This window comes from Diabrotica virgifera, chromosome 1 (genome assembly GCF_917563875.1).
Source record: "Diabrotica virgifera virgifera chromosome 1, PGI_DIABVI_V3a".
NCBI lineage: Eukaryota > Metazoa > Arthropoda > Insecta > Coleoptera > Chrysomelidae > Diabrotica > Diabrotica virgifera.
The window spans coordinates 48,877,696-48,895,138 of NC_065443.1; the positions used below are offsets into that span (position 1 = coordinate 48,877,696).

Here is a 17,443-nt window from a genome sequence, read left to right on the forward strand (position 1 = left end):
ACAGCTTAACATTAAGTATAAAAAAATGTATTGGCTATTGGTAAGACAATCCACTCACTCGATCTACAAAAAAATACTTTTGTATAAACAGATGATACCTAAAACCTATATGGACATATGGCATCCAGCTATGGGGCTGCGCTAGTAATACTAATTTAAACGTCATTCAACGATTCCAAAACAAAGTGCTAAGGATAATTTTAAACGCTCCATGGTACTATAGGAACAGTGACCTCCATAGGGACCTAGACATGGATACTGTTAACAAGACCATAGAAAAATTTGCCAAGAGTCACGAACAACGACTTCTTTAACACGTCAATGTTGACGCAATCCAGCTCCTCGACAACACGGATCTAGCTAGAAGACTCAAGAGGAAGAAACCCTTCGAGTTAGTTAAGTGAAAAATAGTGCACGGTTTAAGTGATGGTACAAGTTAACATTTGTGCAATAAATTAACAGAACCTAAGGGGTACTATTGAGTTTGCCCTTAGTCTCAAATTTTTAGTAGTAATTTAGGTTAGAAAAAATTTGCACATTGATCACATTATTTGATCAGATTGTAATGTTCTTAAGAATATTATTGGTGTTTAGTAAATAAAAAAATTTTAAAAAAACTTAATATGTTTTTCATATTATGCGTTATTTAGCGAGTTATTAGCGCGCTCATCACTGAGAGCCATATTGGTCTAACTTCTGTAAAAGGTAATACTGTTGCTCGTTATGTGTAGATCAAGAGGTCTACATTGTATTAAAAATATATACTTACTTATCATGCTTACTAGCATGAAAGGTTTCCTTCCAAACTTATCTGACCACGTCCCAATAAACATGCAAACTAATATGGGAAATGTGTTATGAATTATATTTTGGACCATATTAATATAATTAATAGTTGGCTGCACTTTTGGCTCGAGATCTATAGTAACGTTATTAACATAATTTCCTAATTGGGCACAATCTGCCTCTGGATAATCTAGTATAGTGTAGCATGTCCTATACATCATCAAATTCGTAGAAACAGAGCCTAAAAAAAACTTTTTTTTACAATTTGGTAACGAAAAGTTTAAAATTTAAAATTATAAATATTATAGTTTATGTGAGCCCTGTAAGGCAGCTCTTGTATAAGAACATTTCTGATATGGTTTGTTTTTGGGATCCCTGTTCAAAAATGTACCTTTATTTGGCCCAGAAAATATTTTTTATGTTATCAAAAGTTGACAGTTTTCGAAAAGTTGAAAATTCATATGTTAACTATTCATTTTGAAGTTGCCAAGTACAGTGAAACCTCGATAAGTCGGATTAATGGGGACCGTGGCCGATTCGGGTTATCGAAAATCCAGGTTAGCCATGGAATATGGGAAAAAACTAATAAAATACGATATACTTACAGATAAAATCCATTATAATTGCAAAACATGAAATACATATGCACAGTACATCTAAATTATGTACAGTTGAATACAATATTGTTTATTTCTTGGTAAAAAAACTCAGTCAAAGTGAAAAAATGTTTGTTTTGTCTGATGAAAATCGGTGTGGGTTAGCCAGAATTCCGAGTTATCGGAGGCTTACTTATCGGGGTTCCACTGTATATTATACATATATATATATACAGTGCGCTGGAATGAGTGTTACCCCCTTATTAACTTATTTATTTTTAGCACATGAGCAAAACGCTCGGCCAGGTCGATTTTTAAAAAAATCATAGTATATTATAGCATCAATGTTGACAGGCATAACTTTGATTTTTTTAAATAAGAAAGTACATCATTTGACACATCATTTAAAAGCTTCTGAAATACTCATTACAAAAATGTATAACACTTTAATCCCTTTTAAAAGTGTAGGCGCAAAATTTCGGTCGAACTCTTTTTAAACGCATTCATGATTTTCAAATCTTGAGAACACTAATTAGTATTTTTTAAAAATTTATACGTAGAATGAAAGATTAGATTATTATAGAGGGCTGACAGTCCCTTATAGCCACTTTACACGATGCATCTAATTGCGCAATTAATTGCACAATTTCTTGCAGAAATATAAATTGCATCGTGTCATACAAAACTTGCACAGAAAAGCTGCACCTTCTTGCAGCAACTTTTTGTTGCAAGAAGTTGCAGCTAAATACAACATGTCCTATTTTTCATGCAATTTTTTCTGCAATTTGGTTATATTTTTAGTAACTTTTAAGGCTACACAGTTTGTTTATACTACATTCCACAGTCTGTTAACCTAAATTTCAAACTAAACAATTTTTTAACAAATCTAGAGGAACTTTTTACCAATTTCACGGATAACATTATTCTGGTGGATAACTTTAATTATGCAACATAAACATAGTAATTATGTAACATAGGGATTAAAAAATTATTTTCTATTTGTATTTCTTACAACTTGTTTTCTTTTGTAAACGAATAATGTATTATATGTATACTTGCATTAGGTATTAATTGATTTTTAATCTAATATCTGATAACTCTACTCAAAAATTTACAATTTATAAAAACAACATAACCTAAAATTTATGCTATTTTGTCAAAGTTTCTATTAGTCCTGTCGCCAGGGGGGGTACAACGGCCTCGTTAATTCAGATGGACTTACTCAAGTTTTTTTTATGTATTTTGCCCCGTAGAACACGAATTTTTTGGGTAACAGTTGATCCGGATGTCGATAAGATTGTTATAGACCAAGAACTTGAGGAATCAAATAACAGCGATTTTTGGCAAAACAAAACAATATTTTGTATTTTTTGGGCCATTTTAAGTAAAAAATATTTCTACAAGTTTTTTCGTAGGATGCACAGTTTTTGAGATAAACGCGGTTGAACTTTAAAAAAATCGAAAAATTGCAATTTTTGAACCCGAATAACTTTTGATTAAAAAATAAAATAGCAAGTCTGCTTACCGCATTTGAAAGTTTAAGTCAAATTATATCGGTTTTGATTATTTGCATTGGTAAAAATTTGTTTTTTTATTGTTTAACAAAGCTATAAACACGTAGGGTTTCCCGTGCTTTTACATGCGTTTTAACGCATGTAACGTAGAAATAGACTTGATTGCACTAGTACCTATTCTACCTACTCGTTCGATTTTAAATGAGAAATCATAGAAACATCACTCACGCACTAGTTGTTTGTAGCTTTGTTTAACAATAACACAATAAATTTTTAGCAATGCAAATAATCAAAACCGACATAATTTGACTTGAACTTTCAAAGGCGCTAAGCAGAATTGCTATTTTATTTTTTAATCAAAAGTTATTCGGGTTTAAAAATTGCAGCTTTTCGATTTTTTGAAAGTTCAACCGCGTTTATCTCGAAAACTGTGCATCCTACTAAAAAACTTGTAGAAATATTTTTTGCTTAAAATGACCCAAAAAATACAAAATATTGTTTTGTTTTGCCAAAAATCGCTGTTATTTGATTCCTCAAGTTCTTGGTCTATAACAATCTTATCGACATCCGGATCAACTGTTACCCAAAAAATTCGTGTTCTACGGGTCAAAATACATAAAAAAAACTTGGGTAAGTCCATCTGAATTAACGAGGCCGTTGTACCCCCCCTGGCGACAGGACTATATTTCATGTCATCGCAAACATTTCAATCACTTTATTGCAGAAAGTTAGTTGCAACTTATTGCACAAGTTGTTGAGCAAGAAATTGTGCAATTAATTGCGCAATTACTTGCATCGTGTAAAGTGGCTATTAGAATAAGCGGAAAGTTTCTTTTAAATGATATATTTAAAATTAAAAATTAGACTAAATTTTCTTTTTTTTTTCACCACTGTGACTTATTATAATAAACATTATAGGAGTTCTCAGGGACTTTCGACCATCGAGAATACTGTAATATTTCATTATACTTTTACATTTTTCAAAAATATTTTTAGTTTTTTCAGGATTCGAAAAAAATGATTGCATTTATAATAATAATAATATCTTATGGCATTTTTGCCGGGGAGATGCTTTCGGATTGTTCCGGCGCCATTTACATCTTTAACCCTGTTTCAAGTAACTAGTGTCGATGTACACTAGCCCAGAGGGACCGACGGCTTAACGTGCTCTCCGAGGCACGGTGAGACGGCTCGTATCATTTTTGGAAATGAAAAATTGTTTGTCTTTGGCAGGGCTCGAACCCACGTGCACTGGCGTATGAGGCCAGCGATTATGCCGTTACGCTACGGCCGCTCATGCCGATTGCATTTAGAAAGAATTCGACCAAAAGTTTGCCCCTACGCTCTCAAACATAATTAAAGTGTTATACATTTTTGTAATCAGTGTTAAAAATCTTTTAAATGAGGTGTTACATGATCTACTTCCTATATAAAAAAATCAAAGTTATGCCTGTCACCGGAAGAGGGATCGCGTAAAGTTCGAAACATTGATGCTATAATATACTATTATTATTTAGAAATCGACCCGTCCGCGTCCGAGCGTTTTGCTTATGTGCTAAAAATAAATAAGTTAATAAGGGGGGGGGGTACCACTTATTCCAGAGCACTGTATATATATTTTTAAAAACACATTTTTACCACATAATGGTGTACAACGACAATACATTACATTATGTTACATTATAATACAATACAAAAACAACTTAATCTTAAATTATTTAACTAATAATTGCTCTACATTTATATCATGTATAAATTTGACCCATTCCTTTTTATTTCTCGCCAGCGTCCTTGCTTCTATCAACGTTGTTCCCCTTTTCTCGAATATTTTTCCTAGTGTTCTATCCCATATTTGTCGTGGTCTACCTTTCTTCTTTCTTCTTTGCGTTTTTGCCTGCCAAATTTCTTTCACCGGTTTTGTCTAATCCATTCTCTGAAGATGACCCCACCAACTGAGTTGTCTTCTCGCTATAAATTCTAACGTTGACTTGACTCTATTTCCAAATCTTCTCTTATTTGAATGTTCCGTAGTCTATCTCTTTTGTTAACTCCTCGAACTCGTCTAAGGTATTTTATTTCTACTGCCTCTTTTGTCATTCTCTTAGTACTCATGACTCGCAACCAAAGGTTAATAATACGGGTCTATATATTGACTTGAACACATTAATTTTTGTTTTTCATGTTATTTCTTTTTTATTTATGAATTTATTGCTCATTGCATGGTATAGTTTTATGGTTTTTTGAATTCTATTATTAATTTCTGTTTCCTGTCTCCCATTGTCTTCTAATTCTACTCCTAAGTATTGGAATGTTCGTGCTTGTTGTATATTTACTTGTTCTACTTTTAGGTTTATCTTTTCTTCTTCCTTTCCCCTATGACATGACCATAAATTTTGTTTTATTTTTATTGTCATTCCATATTTTTTTTAGTGTTTCATTCCATATTTCTATATTTCTTTGTAGTTGTTTCTCATTTTCGGCCAATGTGATGACGTCATCGGCGATTGCTCCTTCTGAAATGTCTACTATTCTTAAATTTCTATAACCCACATGCATTTTTTTCACTTTTACTTTAAATTTGTTATTATCTCATCCATGTAAATTATGAACAGTGTTGGACTTAATCCTCCTTCTTTTCTTAGTCCCTCGTTCGTAGTAAATGGTTTTGATGGTCTGTTTTGGCTGATATAATTCGCATTGTTGTTGTAAGTATTCTTAATTACCCCTATTATTTTGTTACTTATACCTCTCCTGTACCTAAATTAAAGTTTCAACATTCAGTTTCAAGATTTTGATGGGTAATCTATGCTTGTTTCAATATATATCGTTGTTTTTAATTGTCACTTATCCCCGTCCATTTGACCTCAGGCCGCAAAGAGAGTGACAAATCAAAGCAAATCATCCACCCGCTTGCCATATGACAGCAAGAAAATCTTGACGAATTGGGTTGCAACAGCACAATATAATGGGAAAATCGTAAAAGGAGACATATGTTCCACAGTGGATGTTAATAAGACTGTATGATGATAATCGATCAAAAATTGGTTGTGGTAGCTATCTAGAATACTTGTACAAAGCCGTACCGAGAAAGACACTGATTCTTATATCAAAACAATACATAACAAATTTAAGGTTCTCTGATGTGTCCTCATATAATTTATGAATGGATAATGCAGATGTATAAATTAATAATGAAGAAAAAATAGTTTCCCAGATGCCCAATTGTGACAAAATATTGAGAACAAAAAATCAAGAGTATAATATAAATTATTTAGCATTCAGACCAAGGTCAATTGTATTAATTTGGGAGATATTTGTTAATGATATTAAATGCTGAAAATCGGTTATAAGGATAAAAAGATGGTAAATACTGATTTAAAACTATATCACAGTTAGGTTAAAAGATAATTAGGCTATTAAAAGAAAGAATTTATAATACTCACGCAAACACACAATATTTACACGCCAACATTTCTGGCAAAAAACTTCATGTTTCACTTACATTGACTAATATCTTCATCAGATTTAAATACTGACCTCAACATGACAATTTTATCTCAGAAAACTAAAACAATAGTAATCACTAAAAAACCAATCAGGTAAAAAATATAAATTGATGGTATCAGTATAGAACAATTAATGGAATTAAAACACCTTGGAATTATATTGTCTGCTACGGAGACCTGGACTGAGAAATCAAGTACAAAAAGCAAATAGACTGGTAGCATGTCTTAATAACACTATATGGCGAAACCGACATATAAACAATGAGACGAAGTCAGGAATTTATAAAACCAGTTTAAGGCCAATAATGATATATGCATTAAAAACAAGACCCGTAACAGCCACAACACTACATACTGGAAACGACAGAGATAAGAGTACTGAGAATAATTACAGGAATTACTCTGAGAGATCGAAAGAGGGGTGAAGACATTAGAAGAAAATGTAACGTATAGTGTATAATGGACACTAAATAGAAAAAAGAATGGAATAACCACATAAGCAGAATGGATTAGATACGTGTGGTTAAAATACAGTCGAACCCGCTTATTGGAATAGCCTTCGTGCCAAGCAAAAATATTCTTATAACCGGGATATTCTAATACCCGATCATTTATAGCTGGTAGAAATAAGTGTACCTACTGAATAGACCTACATAATAATAGTACATACTATGTATGTACCTACATTTACATTATATTTATAAGGTTTTAGGTCCTTTTATGTCAATGATACAGCAGTGTAACTTATTTTATTAAAAAACCAAATTACATTTTCTGTGCATAAATCCATTAATAAGCATGAAATGTGTGCAATATAAATATAAAAATGTATATATTATCTTATTTAAAATGCATACGCCAAAATTACTTCTCATTTTTTTTTTAAATCTTTAAGTTATACAAATTAGAAAAAATTACATGGAATTGACCCTCCAGAAATCTTCTTATAATATTACAAACGGTCAGGACTTGCCAAATTGGATGAAATATCCACAAAATCGAAAACATCTTCATCGTTTGCCTCAACTTTCGCTTTAATATTGAGTTGGGTAGTTTCATTGTTTTGTTCTAAATCTTCAGTATTCGACGATAAATTATCGTCAAAAGTCCTTTATTTTGTCGAATTCTGTGTTTTGATGAATTGGCACATTGGCAGGCAAAAAAGGGATTGTTAAAATATTCAAACTCATGCCGGGTTTACGGACAGGGCGGTTATTAATAAAAAAGAAAACATTTCTATTCTTGTCTGTCATTGTATTGTCGAAGTCAATAAACCATTAACCAATAAAATTTATAACTGCAACGAGGTAGGTCGCAATAGAAATTTTTATAAGTTTTGTGAGACAAGTAAAAGTAGGTATTTTATGGCCTGTTGTATTTCGTAAAAGGGTCAAACTGGTGCGTAGTAAAGTATTTATTATCTGAAAAATATAATAACCCAGACATAATTTAAATTTTTTTGGAAAATATGAATAAAAAGCTGTTCCTCCACTTGAATGATATTCGATTAAGCGATATTAATTAATTAAAACGTATTCCTATAAGCGAATTAATTTATTAAGGAGTAAATAGAAACGTTTCGGTACCTCAAATTTCTATTCCTTAAACTGGAATATTCCTATAACCGGTACTCTAATAAGCGGGTTCGACTGTAGCAAGAGATAAATCACCAATTGGTAGAAGTATCGGCCGACCGCGCAAAATGTGTAGTGACAACCTTTCAATCCGCCAACGAGCAAGCAGAATTGAGGAGCTTGCGTTCAAAAGAGGCTATATCCATTTTTTCCAAATTATGCTTTTTTGTGATTTTCGGCTAAGTTTTACAAGATCTATCAACTGACACGTTCATTAGCATTCAAAACGAGCTATTTATATTTTAAAATCGCATAAAAAGTCGGCATTTTGCATCAAAAGTGGCTATCTCCAATAATTCGTTATATTCAGAAATACGGCAAAATAGTGGTGCATCTGACAATACTGTAACGATACACTTGGCGAACTCGCGACCGCCTCGCGTTGACCGTTAACTAAAGAGTGGTAGGGGTTGAAGGCGTTCGTTGAGTGACGTCAGTGACGATCAGTTATTCGCCAACTCTTGTGGGAGTAGTGCTGGTTTGCTTCCGGAAATATTGACGATTGACGACGATCCACGTGCAATATGGATGAAGAAATGATCACTGTAGAGCAGGGAAATAAAGGTTCTAGACGCCGCATAAAAATGTGACAAAACGCCAGGCTAAACAGTCATCAAGGTATGTAATAATTTAAATTAGATTATACGATTTAGTTACTGGTTACATTGCTTTTATGTAAATAATAATTTTATTTTTACACATTCGTTTTTCCATTGCTTGCTTGCTTTTAACCCTTAGTCTCCCACGATATTCAGATATTTTTTGACAGTTACTTCCAGACGGTACTTTTAAGTCCGCCTTATTTTATTGGTCATAAATTTTTACAATAAGCTAAAAACGTTATTTATTGCGGATGATCCTTTCGAGTACCTGCAAAACTTATTGTGTATTTAAAATGAAATTGGATTGTTTTTATTTATATAACTGTATTTTGGACCGATCCGTCGGGAAAACTAACAACGATCGTATTTTATTTACAGTTGTCGCAGTCATGGCAAAGAATAAATGGACTTCAAAAAATAAATGTACCAGTTTTTTTATGTAGTAATGAGAAAAATAATTGTTTTGTGGAATACCATAACGATAGCTTGTAATTTAATTTTGTTTGTAATTTGTAATTGAGTCGTTGAATAAACCGACGGTACTTATAAGTACCAGTTAAAAATAAAGTATTTGTGTTATTTATTTTGCAATAATTATTTTTGTATAGAGTATAATGTACGTGTATTAAAACATATATTTAACAGAAAATTCTAAAAGTCGATCTCTTTCAATGCTTGGGATTTTAGGGTACCAGAATTTGGTGGTACTTAAAAGTACCGTGGGGAGACTAAGGGTTACGGGGTTTGGGGGGTGGTCCCACTGGCTATGTTAGTGTCGTTTGATATAAATATAATCTTTTTTACGCTAGTTTCTTTGAATTTTACAGGTATGGTGATCCCGATCCAACACTGCTTCGATTCGAAAGGCGTTGCCAACATAATGGGAAATCATTTCAGTGTGCTACAGTTAGAAAACGGCACATCCAAACCCTAAGGCAGAAATTTTATGCAGATTCGATCAAAACTAACCAAGACGTTAAACTGTGCCATATGTTATCCGTCGCTCCTATTGCTCGTCATAGATCGGCTGACGTGAATGCCATCCCCTTGAAAAATCTTAGTGTCTCGTATTTTATTAAGCGCGACAACAAAGCAACGCGGGTGTGTCAAAAGTTTTTTCTTGCTGCACTGAGTATCTCCAAAAAAAGAGTTAATACTGTTGCGAAAGTTCTCCTTGCAGGTGGTGTTCCGAAGGAAAATAGGGGCAGTGATCATAAATCTAAAAAAAAGTGAAGATAAAAAAGAATGCGTTCGACATTTTCTCAAGAGACTAAAAGGGCGCGAAAGTCATTATAATAGGAAAAAGTCAAAGGGAATATACTTATCTGCAAGTCTGTCAGTTGCCAAGTTATGGAGAATTTTTAATAAGGAATACCCACAAAATCGGGTGTCATATTTTATGTTCCGAAAGGTTTTTATACACGATTTGAACATTGGATTTTCATCGCCCGCTTCGGATGTGTGTAGTAAATGTACGCGACTAAAACAACAGTACAAAATTTGAGCCAAAAGCTGAAATTAGAAATCAGCTGCTAGTGGAATACCGCGTACATAAAAAACGTGCTGCTGCCTTTTATGAGTTAGCCAAAGAAACTCCAGAAAATAGTTTAAGTTTCTGCTTTGACCTTCAACAGGTACAGCCTTTACCTCGGACGGCTATTGGCGATGCCATTTACTCGCATCAGATAAGTCTCTACGCTTTTTGTTGTGTCGCGCTGTCTTCGCGTAATCCAACTTTCTACATGTGGACTGAAGATTATGCTGGACGTGGCTCAACAGAAGTTGCTTCAGCGCTTCTTCACCATCTAGATTCTATTGACTACGATGGAATTAAGAAAATTCCACTATTCTGTGATGGGTGTACAGGTCAAAAAAAAAGATTCCTACATCGTTCATGCACTCAGGGCCGCCGAGAGGGCGGTACAGCCGGTACATTTTACCGGGGCCCGGCGATGTAAGGGGCCCGGCGTGGACCGTACCAAAGACGTAATTTTTCACGTTCTTTTGCTCTTCAATTTATCTCCATAATGCGTTTAATCAGATAAAACTCGGCTATATTTAATATTATGACCTTTAATCGATTTTGTTTAACATTTTAACAGCACTAAATCACAGGAGTCAAATACTACAGTGCAGTCAGATAAAACTATGGTATGGATATGGAGATTAAAAATACATCAAGGCTTCTAGAATATTTACAAAAAATCCGAAAAATCTATGTTGAAGAATCTAAATTAGTTACCGGAGATTATGGAATAAATCCAGAATTTAGATCAAATAAAGAAAAACGGCGCAAAAAGCCTGTGAGATTTTTTAATGATTCGCTTGGGCCTAGTAATGATGATACTGAAAATTTTGAGCCCGACGCAATATTTCGCTGGGAAATATTTTTTATTATTTTCATATAATAAGCAATTTAACCAGAAGATTTAATGCGGAAAATAAACTTCATTCGCTATTTAATATATTATGGATATTCCGAGATAAAGATGACGACAATATTAAGAAAAAAATTGATATACAGAGAGAGTCTGTAAAGTGGAATAAATTCAATATCTCAAATACTAATTGTTTTTTTGGAAAATGCTCAGACCAGTCGATTAGTATTTCAAATTGTCCTTTTTGACATTCAATAATAATGTATACAGGGTGTCCCAATTTAGAGATATGACGTCATCGTCGATTTTCTTAAATGGCAACACTGTCATTTTGATAGCTAATTTGATATGGTTTGTAAAGTTATACATAACTGCAAAATATCAAATTTTTATTCTCTACCATTTACAAGATAATAGAAAATAACAAAGTTATATCTGTAATTTGGAATATATTCAATAATTAAAATACTAACTGTTTTTTTGAAAAATGCTCAGACCCGTCGATTAGCATATCAAATTGTCCTTTTTGACATATAATAATAATGTATACATGGTGTCCCAATTTAGAGATATGACGTCATCGTTGATTTTCTTAAATGGCAACACTGTCATTTTGATAGCTATTTTGATAGGGTGTGTAAAGTTATACACAACTGCAAAATTTCAAATTTGTATTCTCTACCATTTAGATGATAATAAAAAATAACAAAGTTATGAAAAAGAAGTAATCAACTAATAATTGAATTTAATTATTTCAATAAATTAAGCAAAAACTCATAATGTTGCCCTCAATTATTGTCAAATTGTCAATGGGCAACGTTATGAGCATTTGCTTAATTGAAATAAATAAATTCAATTATTATTTGATTACTTCTTGTTCTTCACAACTTTGTTATTTTTTATTATCTTGTAAATGGTAGGGAATAAAATTTTGAAATTTTTCAGATGTGTATAACTTTACACACGCTATCAAAATAGCTATCAAAATGATAGTGTTGCCATTTAAGAAAATCAACGATGACGTCATATCTCTAAATTGGGACACCCTGTATACATTATTATTATATGTCAAAAATGACAATTTGATATACTAATCGACGGGTCTGAGCATTTTTCAAAAAAAACAGTTAGTATTTTAATTATTGAATATATTCCAAATTACAGATATAACTTTGTTATTTTCTATTATCTTGTAAATGGTAGAGAATAAAAATTTGATATTTTGCAGTTATATATAACTTTACAAACCCTATCAAATTAGCTATCAAAATGACAGTGTTGCCATTTAAGAAAATCGACGATGACGTCATATCTCTAAATTGGGACACTCCGTATACATTATTATTGAATGTCAAAAAGGACAATTTGAAATACTAATCGACGGGTCTGAGCATTTTCCAAAAAAACAATTAGTATTTGAGATATTGAATTTATTCCACTTTACAGACTCTCTCTGTATGTATTGCGTGAGTTTTATAAAGAAGACATCAGTGAAGAATTGATAGATTAAATTTTTCATTTGAGAGCCATATACAAGGATAATATTGGTGAATCTTAACTTTCTCCAATAGATTTGCTTAATAATATTAAACATCTCAAATTTGAATCGTTATTGCGTTAAGAATATTTTGCACATTACCGGTGACAGTCACAGAAGCCGAAAGATCCTTTAATTTTCTTTTTCGCATAAAAATGCTATTAGGTAATGATAGCTACAATGAAACAAGATCGGTTAGCTGCCTATCAAGTTTGTGAATTGAGAATGATTTAGTAAAATCATGCGATTTTTCGAAAATTAGAGACATTTTTGCCAATCCGAATATTCAAAAAGCACCTGTATTATAAATATTTTCCCTATCATTAATAATTTTATTTCTATAAAAACTAAACAATTTTTCTCGCTCTTCACTTTTAGCCGTAAGCCCGCCCTCACTTTTTGCCGGGGACCCGCCCTTAACTTTTTACCGGGGCCCGCTCATCTCTCTCGGCGGCCCTACATGCACTTATGTTTTGGCTTAAAAATAAGTCTCCAAGAGATGAGTCCGAAATTTCAATCACTTTTCCAGTCCGCGGACATAGTTTTATGGCTGCTGATCGTTGTTTTGGGAGAGTGGAGGAGTTGCTTAGGCAAAATACCGATATAATTTCTAAAGAGGAGTACGTCAAATTTTATTCAGAATGTGGTCAAGTAAAACTCTTAGGAAACGACTGGAAACTTTTTAATATAAAGGAACTAGATAAAGTGTACAATAAGGTAAAGGGCATTGCTGAAACAAAAAGAATTTTTGTCACAAAAGACATTCAAAACCAACAAAAGATTGAAGTAAATACACACCTATATTGTCGGTTTGCATCTGGAAATAAATCGCGTCAGATGATGCTAAAAAAAGGAAAAGACAATGGGAACCTGGTTCTAAACATTATAGAGCCCAGAAACTCATTACCAGATAAGAAGAAACCAAGTCTTACGAAGCTTCTGAAAGAGCTGTTTGGTGAAAATTGGATGTTGCGAGCAGATCTAAAATGGTATAAGGATTTACTTGTTTCCGCTAATACAGACACGGAATCTACTGACAAAGAAGTAGATGAGAGTGAGGAATGTGACTGTTTGGATGAAGAAGCTGTTCTTCACATATAAATATTTTTTGTTTCTCTTGGTTCCTTTTGACTTTTGTATTCCAATTTTATAATAAAAATGTGTTTTCTGGCGTTTTAATTAGTTCTTTTTGAGAATTTTTAAAATTTCGCAATCAAAACTATCCATATCCAGATTAATAATCAGTTTTTTTTCAAAAAACGTTAACTCAAAAAACAAAAATCAAATTGCATCAAACTACTTTCCTAAAACACTACAAATAAACCTTATCTTGTTATCCCCAAGTACAAAGGCCAACCGATAAGAAGTTTTTTCGTTTCCTGGACATTTTTTCCAAATGGATATAGCCCCTTTTGAACGCAAGCTCCTCAATTGCCTCTAAACAGGAAGAAGAAGACTTAAACACTGATTTTATTTTTAAGTTATTTTTTAAATAAAATATATAAAATACTTACCGCTCAACTCCATGGCAAAAATTAAAAGGCACATAGGTACCTCCACACTAAAATATTTGTACCACGCCATTGTTGTCCTTATTTGAAAATCACTGTCCGTTTAACTATGAAATACATATTAAAACGAAAGAAAGGGATTATTACTTATATATGTGCCGACACAGATTAATATACGTAAATAATAAATATGCGTCAAATTAGTAGTAAAAAATCTACATACCTGCATAGATTAAATTAATTTTAATTTTGAAGAGCTTGGGTACTTTCTTGGTCCTCCGCATTTTTGTGGATTTTTAATTTCTTTATCTATAAATTGACAATTACATTTTTAAAATTTTTATCAGTTTACCTTTGGTTAGTCAAAAAATTTTCCTTAAATAAATAATACGGCTGTGATAGATTTTGCCATGATAGAGGTTCCCAACGGGTTCGTATTGAAACAGTCGGCGTCGGTGTTCACGAAATTTACAACCGGATTGACTATAAAAAAATGGACCGATTGAGTCCTGTAGTTAATAGCTTAACATATAATAGCGACTTTACTGTTTTCACCCATTTTCCAACACTAAAATGTGAAAACCCTGTATAGTGCAGCCGATATGTGAAACAGTTGTGCATTTAATGATAGAAGTATATAATTTGGACCACATATACTTCACATATAAAGGTTCATATTTAGATATGAGGCCATCTCAGATTTTGCCTTTTGCAAAAATGGCGGGGATTCAAAAGGGCGACTATACATTGTGACTAATAGCACGATAACTTTTGAACGAGACTTTAGATTTCAACCAAACTTGGTATATATTCTTTTGATGTATAAAATCGAGGTCTTGAACCGGAAGAATCGGTTTACCAGAAGTTGTGTTTTTCCTGGTTTTTGTAAGAAATATGCTCTTTTATTTCAATTCTTTCACCCTGTATGTATTAAGTTTTCAAATAGTTAATAAAGCCATTTAAAAGAGCGTAAAAATATTTTTGGGAAATATTTTTAACCATGTTATGTTAATTACCATTTAATAAATGCAAAACGTATGTTCACATGTATTAGTAGCTATATGCGGCAGATTCGTGCAAATATTATAAGAATTATTGTGCTTTTAATGGTAGAAGCATATATAATTTGGACCACATATACTACACATAATATGTGTAGTATATGTGGTACAAATTATATTATAAAGGTTCAAATTTAGATACGAGGCCATCTCAATTTTTGTTCCTTTTACAAAAATGGCGGACATTCAAAATGGCGACTATACATATCGATACATTTTTAGCAAAGTAACGTAAGTGACATTTTTGGCGAATTATCCTTTTCCATTAAACAAACTCTATTATTGTTTAGAAGGTACTGCCAAAGGGTTGTAAGCCTAGATATATTATGTTTGAAGTAATTCTAGACTTACTACACTTTGGCAGTACCTTCTAAACAATAATAGCTTTAGTTTAATGGAAAAACATAAAATGTCACTTACGTTACTTTGCCAAAAATGTGTCGATATGTGACAAATAGCACGATAACTTGAACCGGAAAAATCGGTTTACTAGAATTTGTGTTTTTACTGTTTTTTTATGTAATAATACATTGTTCCTTTTTCAATTCTTTTACCCTGTACATATAAATTTTTCAAAAAGGTAATAACTCCATTGAAAAAAGTGTAAATATATTTTTTGGGAAATATTTTGAACTTTTCAGTTGTGTTAATTACTATTTAATAAATGCATAACGTTCATGCATATGTTCACATGTACATATGGGCGGCAGATTCATTTTGAATGACCGCCATTTTTGTAAAAGATTAAATCTGAGATGGCCTTATATCTATGTAAATTTGAATCTTTGTATGTGTGGTATGTGTGGTCCAAATTATATGCTTCTACCATTAAATGCACAATAATTCTTATATTAATATTTCCACGAATCGTCCGCACATAGGTACCTACATGTGACGATACGTTATGAATGTATTAAATGGTAATTAATATAACTAAAGAGTTCAAAATATTTCCTAAAAAATATCTTTACGCTCTTTTTAACGCCGGTATCACTTTTTTGAAAAATTAATATATACAGGGTGAAAGAATTGAAAAAGAAACAACATATTTTTACATAAAAAAACAGTAAAAACACACATTCTGGTAAACCGATTATTTATGAAGAAAAGAACCTATATACCAAATTTGTTTGAAATTTGACATCTCGTTCAAAAGTTAGCGTGCTATTAGTCATATATGTATAGTCGCCATTTTCATGTGCCCGCCATTTTTGTAAAAGGAACAAAAACTGAGATGACCTCGTATCTAAATTTGAACCTCTATATGTGTAGTATATGTGGTCCAAATTATATGCTTCTACCATTAAATACACAATAATTCTTATAATATTTACACGAATCTGCCGCATATAGGTACATTTGAAGATAAGTTTTGCACTTAATAAATGGTAATTAACATAACTAAAAATTTAAAAATATTTCCTAAAAAATATTTTTACGCTCTTTTTAATGACCTTATTAACTATTTGAAAAACTAATACATACAGGGTGAAATAATTGAAAAAAAAACAACATATTTTTACATAAAAACCAGGAAAAACACAACTTCTGGTAAACCGATTCTTCAGGTTCAAGACCTCGATCTTATACATCAAAAAAAGAACCTATATAACAGATTTGGTTAAAATCTGATACATAGTCGAAATTTGGATGTATAGTCGCCATTTTGAATCCCAGCCTCCTATCTAAATTTAAACCTTTATATGTGTAGTACAGAGTGAGTCATGAGGAACTGTACATACTCCTACCTCGTATAAAGGCTCCTATGGGGAATAACAAATGACCATTAAAAAGTGTCTGCTCCCATTGTTTAATAATATACAGGGTGAGTTTCGCATTTTGACAGAAATTTGTATTCGTCATAATTTTTGAACGGTCAGATCGATGTGTCTCTTATTTTGGCCAATCGTTACACTATTACCACCTAATCACCTAATTTATTCAAACTAGAAAAAATCAGATCCGGTTTTAAAAAAATTAGTTCGTTTTGGTCTTACAAAAAATTTCACCCTGTATACGCTTTTTGAAAACTCTAATATGAATTTTACAAATTAGACAAATAGGCAATTAAAATGGCATATTTATTTTTTTCCGCACAGGATTACTTAATTTTTTATAAAAAAATAAAATTTCACTATGAATTAAAAGTTTGGTAAAGTGAACCATAGATTTAAAAAAAATAACTTTTATTACAAAAATTATTTTTTTTTGCACAAATAAGTAATTTATGTTACCATCCAAACAACTGATTTATTAAAACTATAGAAAAATCAGGTCCGGATTTAAAAAATTAGTTCGTTTTGGTCTTAGAAAAAATT

At 32.1% G+C, this 17,443-nt stretch overlaps 1 protein-coding gene across 1 annotated transcript in view; it reads right to left on the reverse strand.

Annotated features, from left to right (window-relative positions):
- The window catches only part of LOC114324750 (proton-coupled folate transporter), a 68,524-nt gene extending 54,300 nt beyond the window's left edge, over window positions 1-14,224 (reverse strand). Inside the window, exons 1-2 of the mRNA XM_028272581.2 lie at window positions 14,068-14,224; window positions 770-1,027 (exon numbers count right to left, since the gene is read on the reverse strand). Of these exons, the coding sequence (XP_028128382.2) occupies window positions 770-1,027; window positions 14,068-14,137 (328 nt within the window). The 5' untranslated portion in view covers window positions 14,138-14,224. The remainder of the gene's footprint in view (window positions 1-769; window positions 1,028-14,067) is intronic.
- Window positions 14,225-17,443: the final 3,219 nt, after the last annotated feature.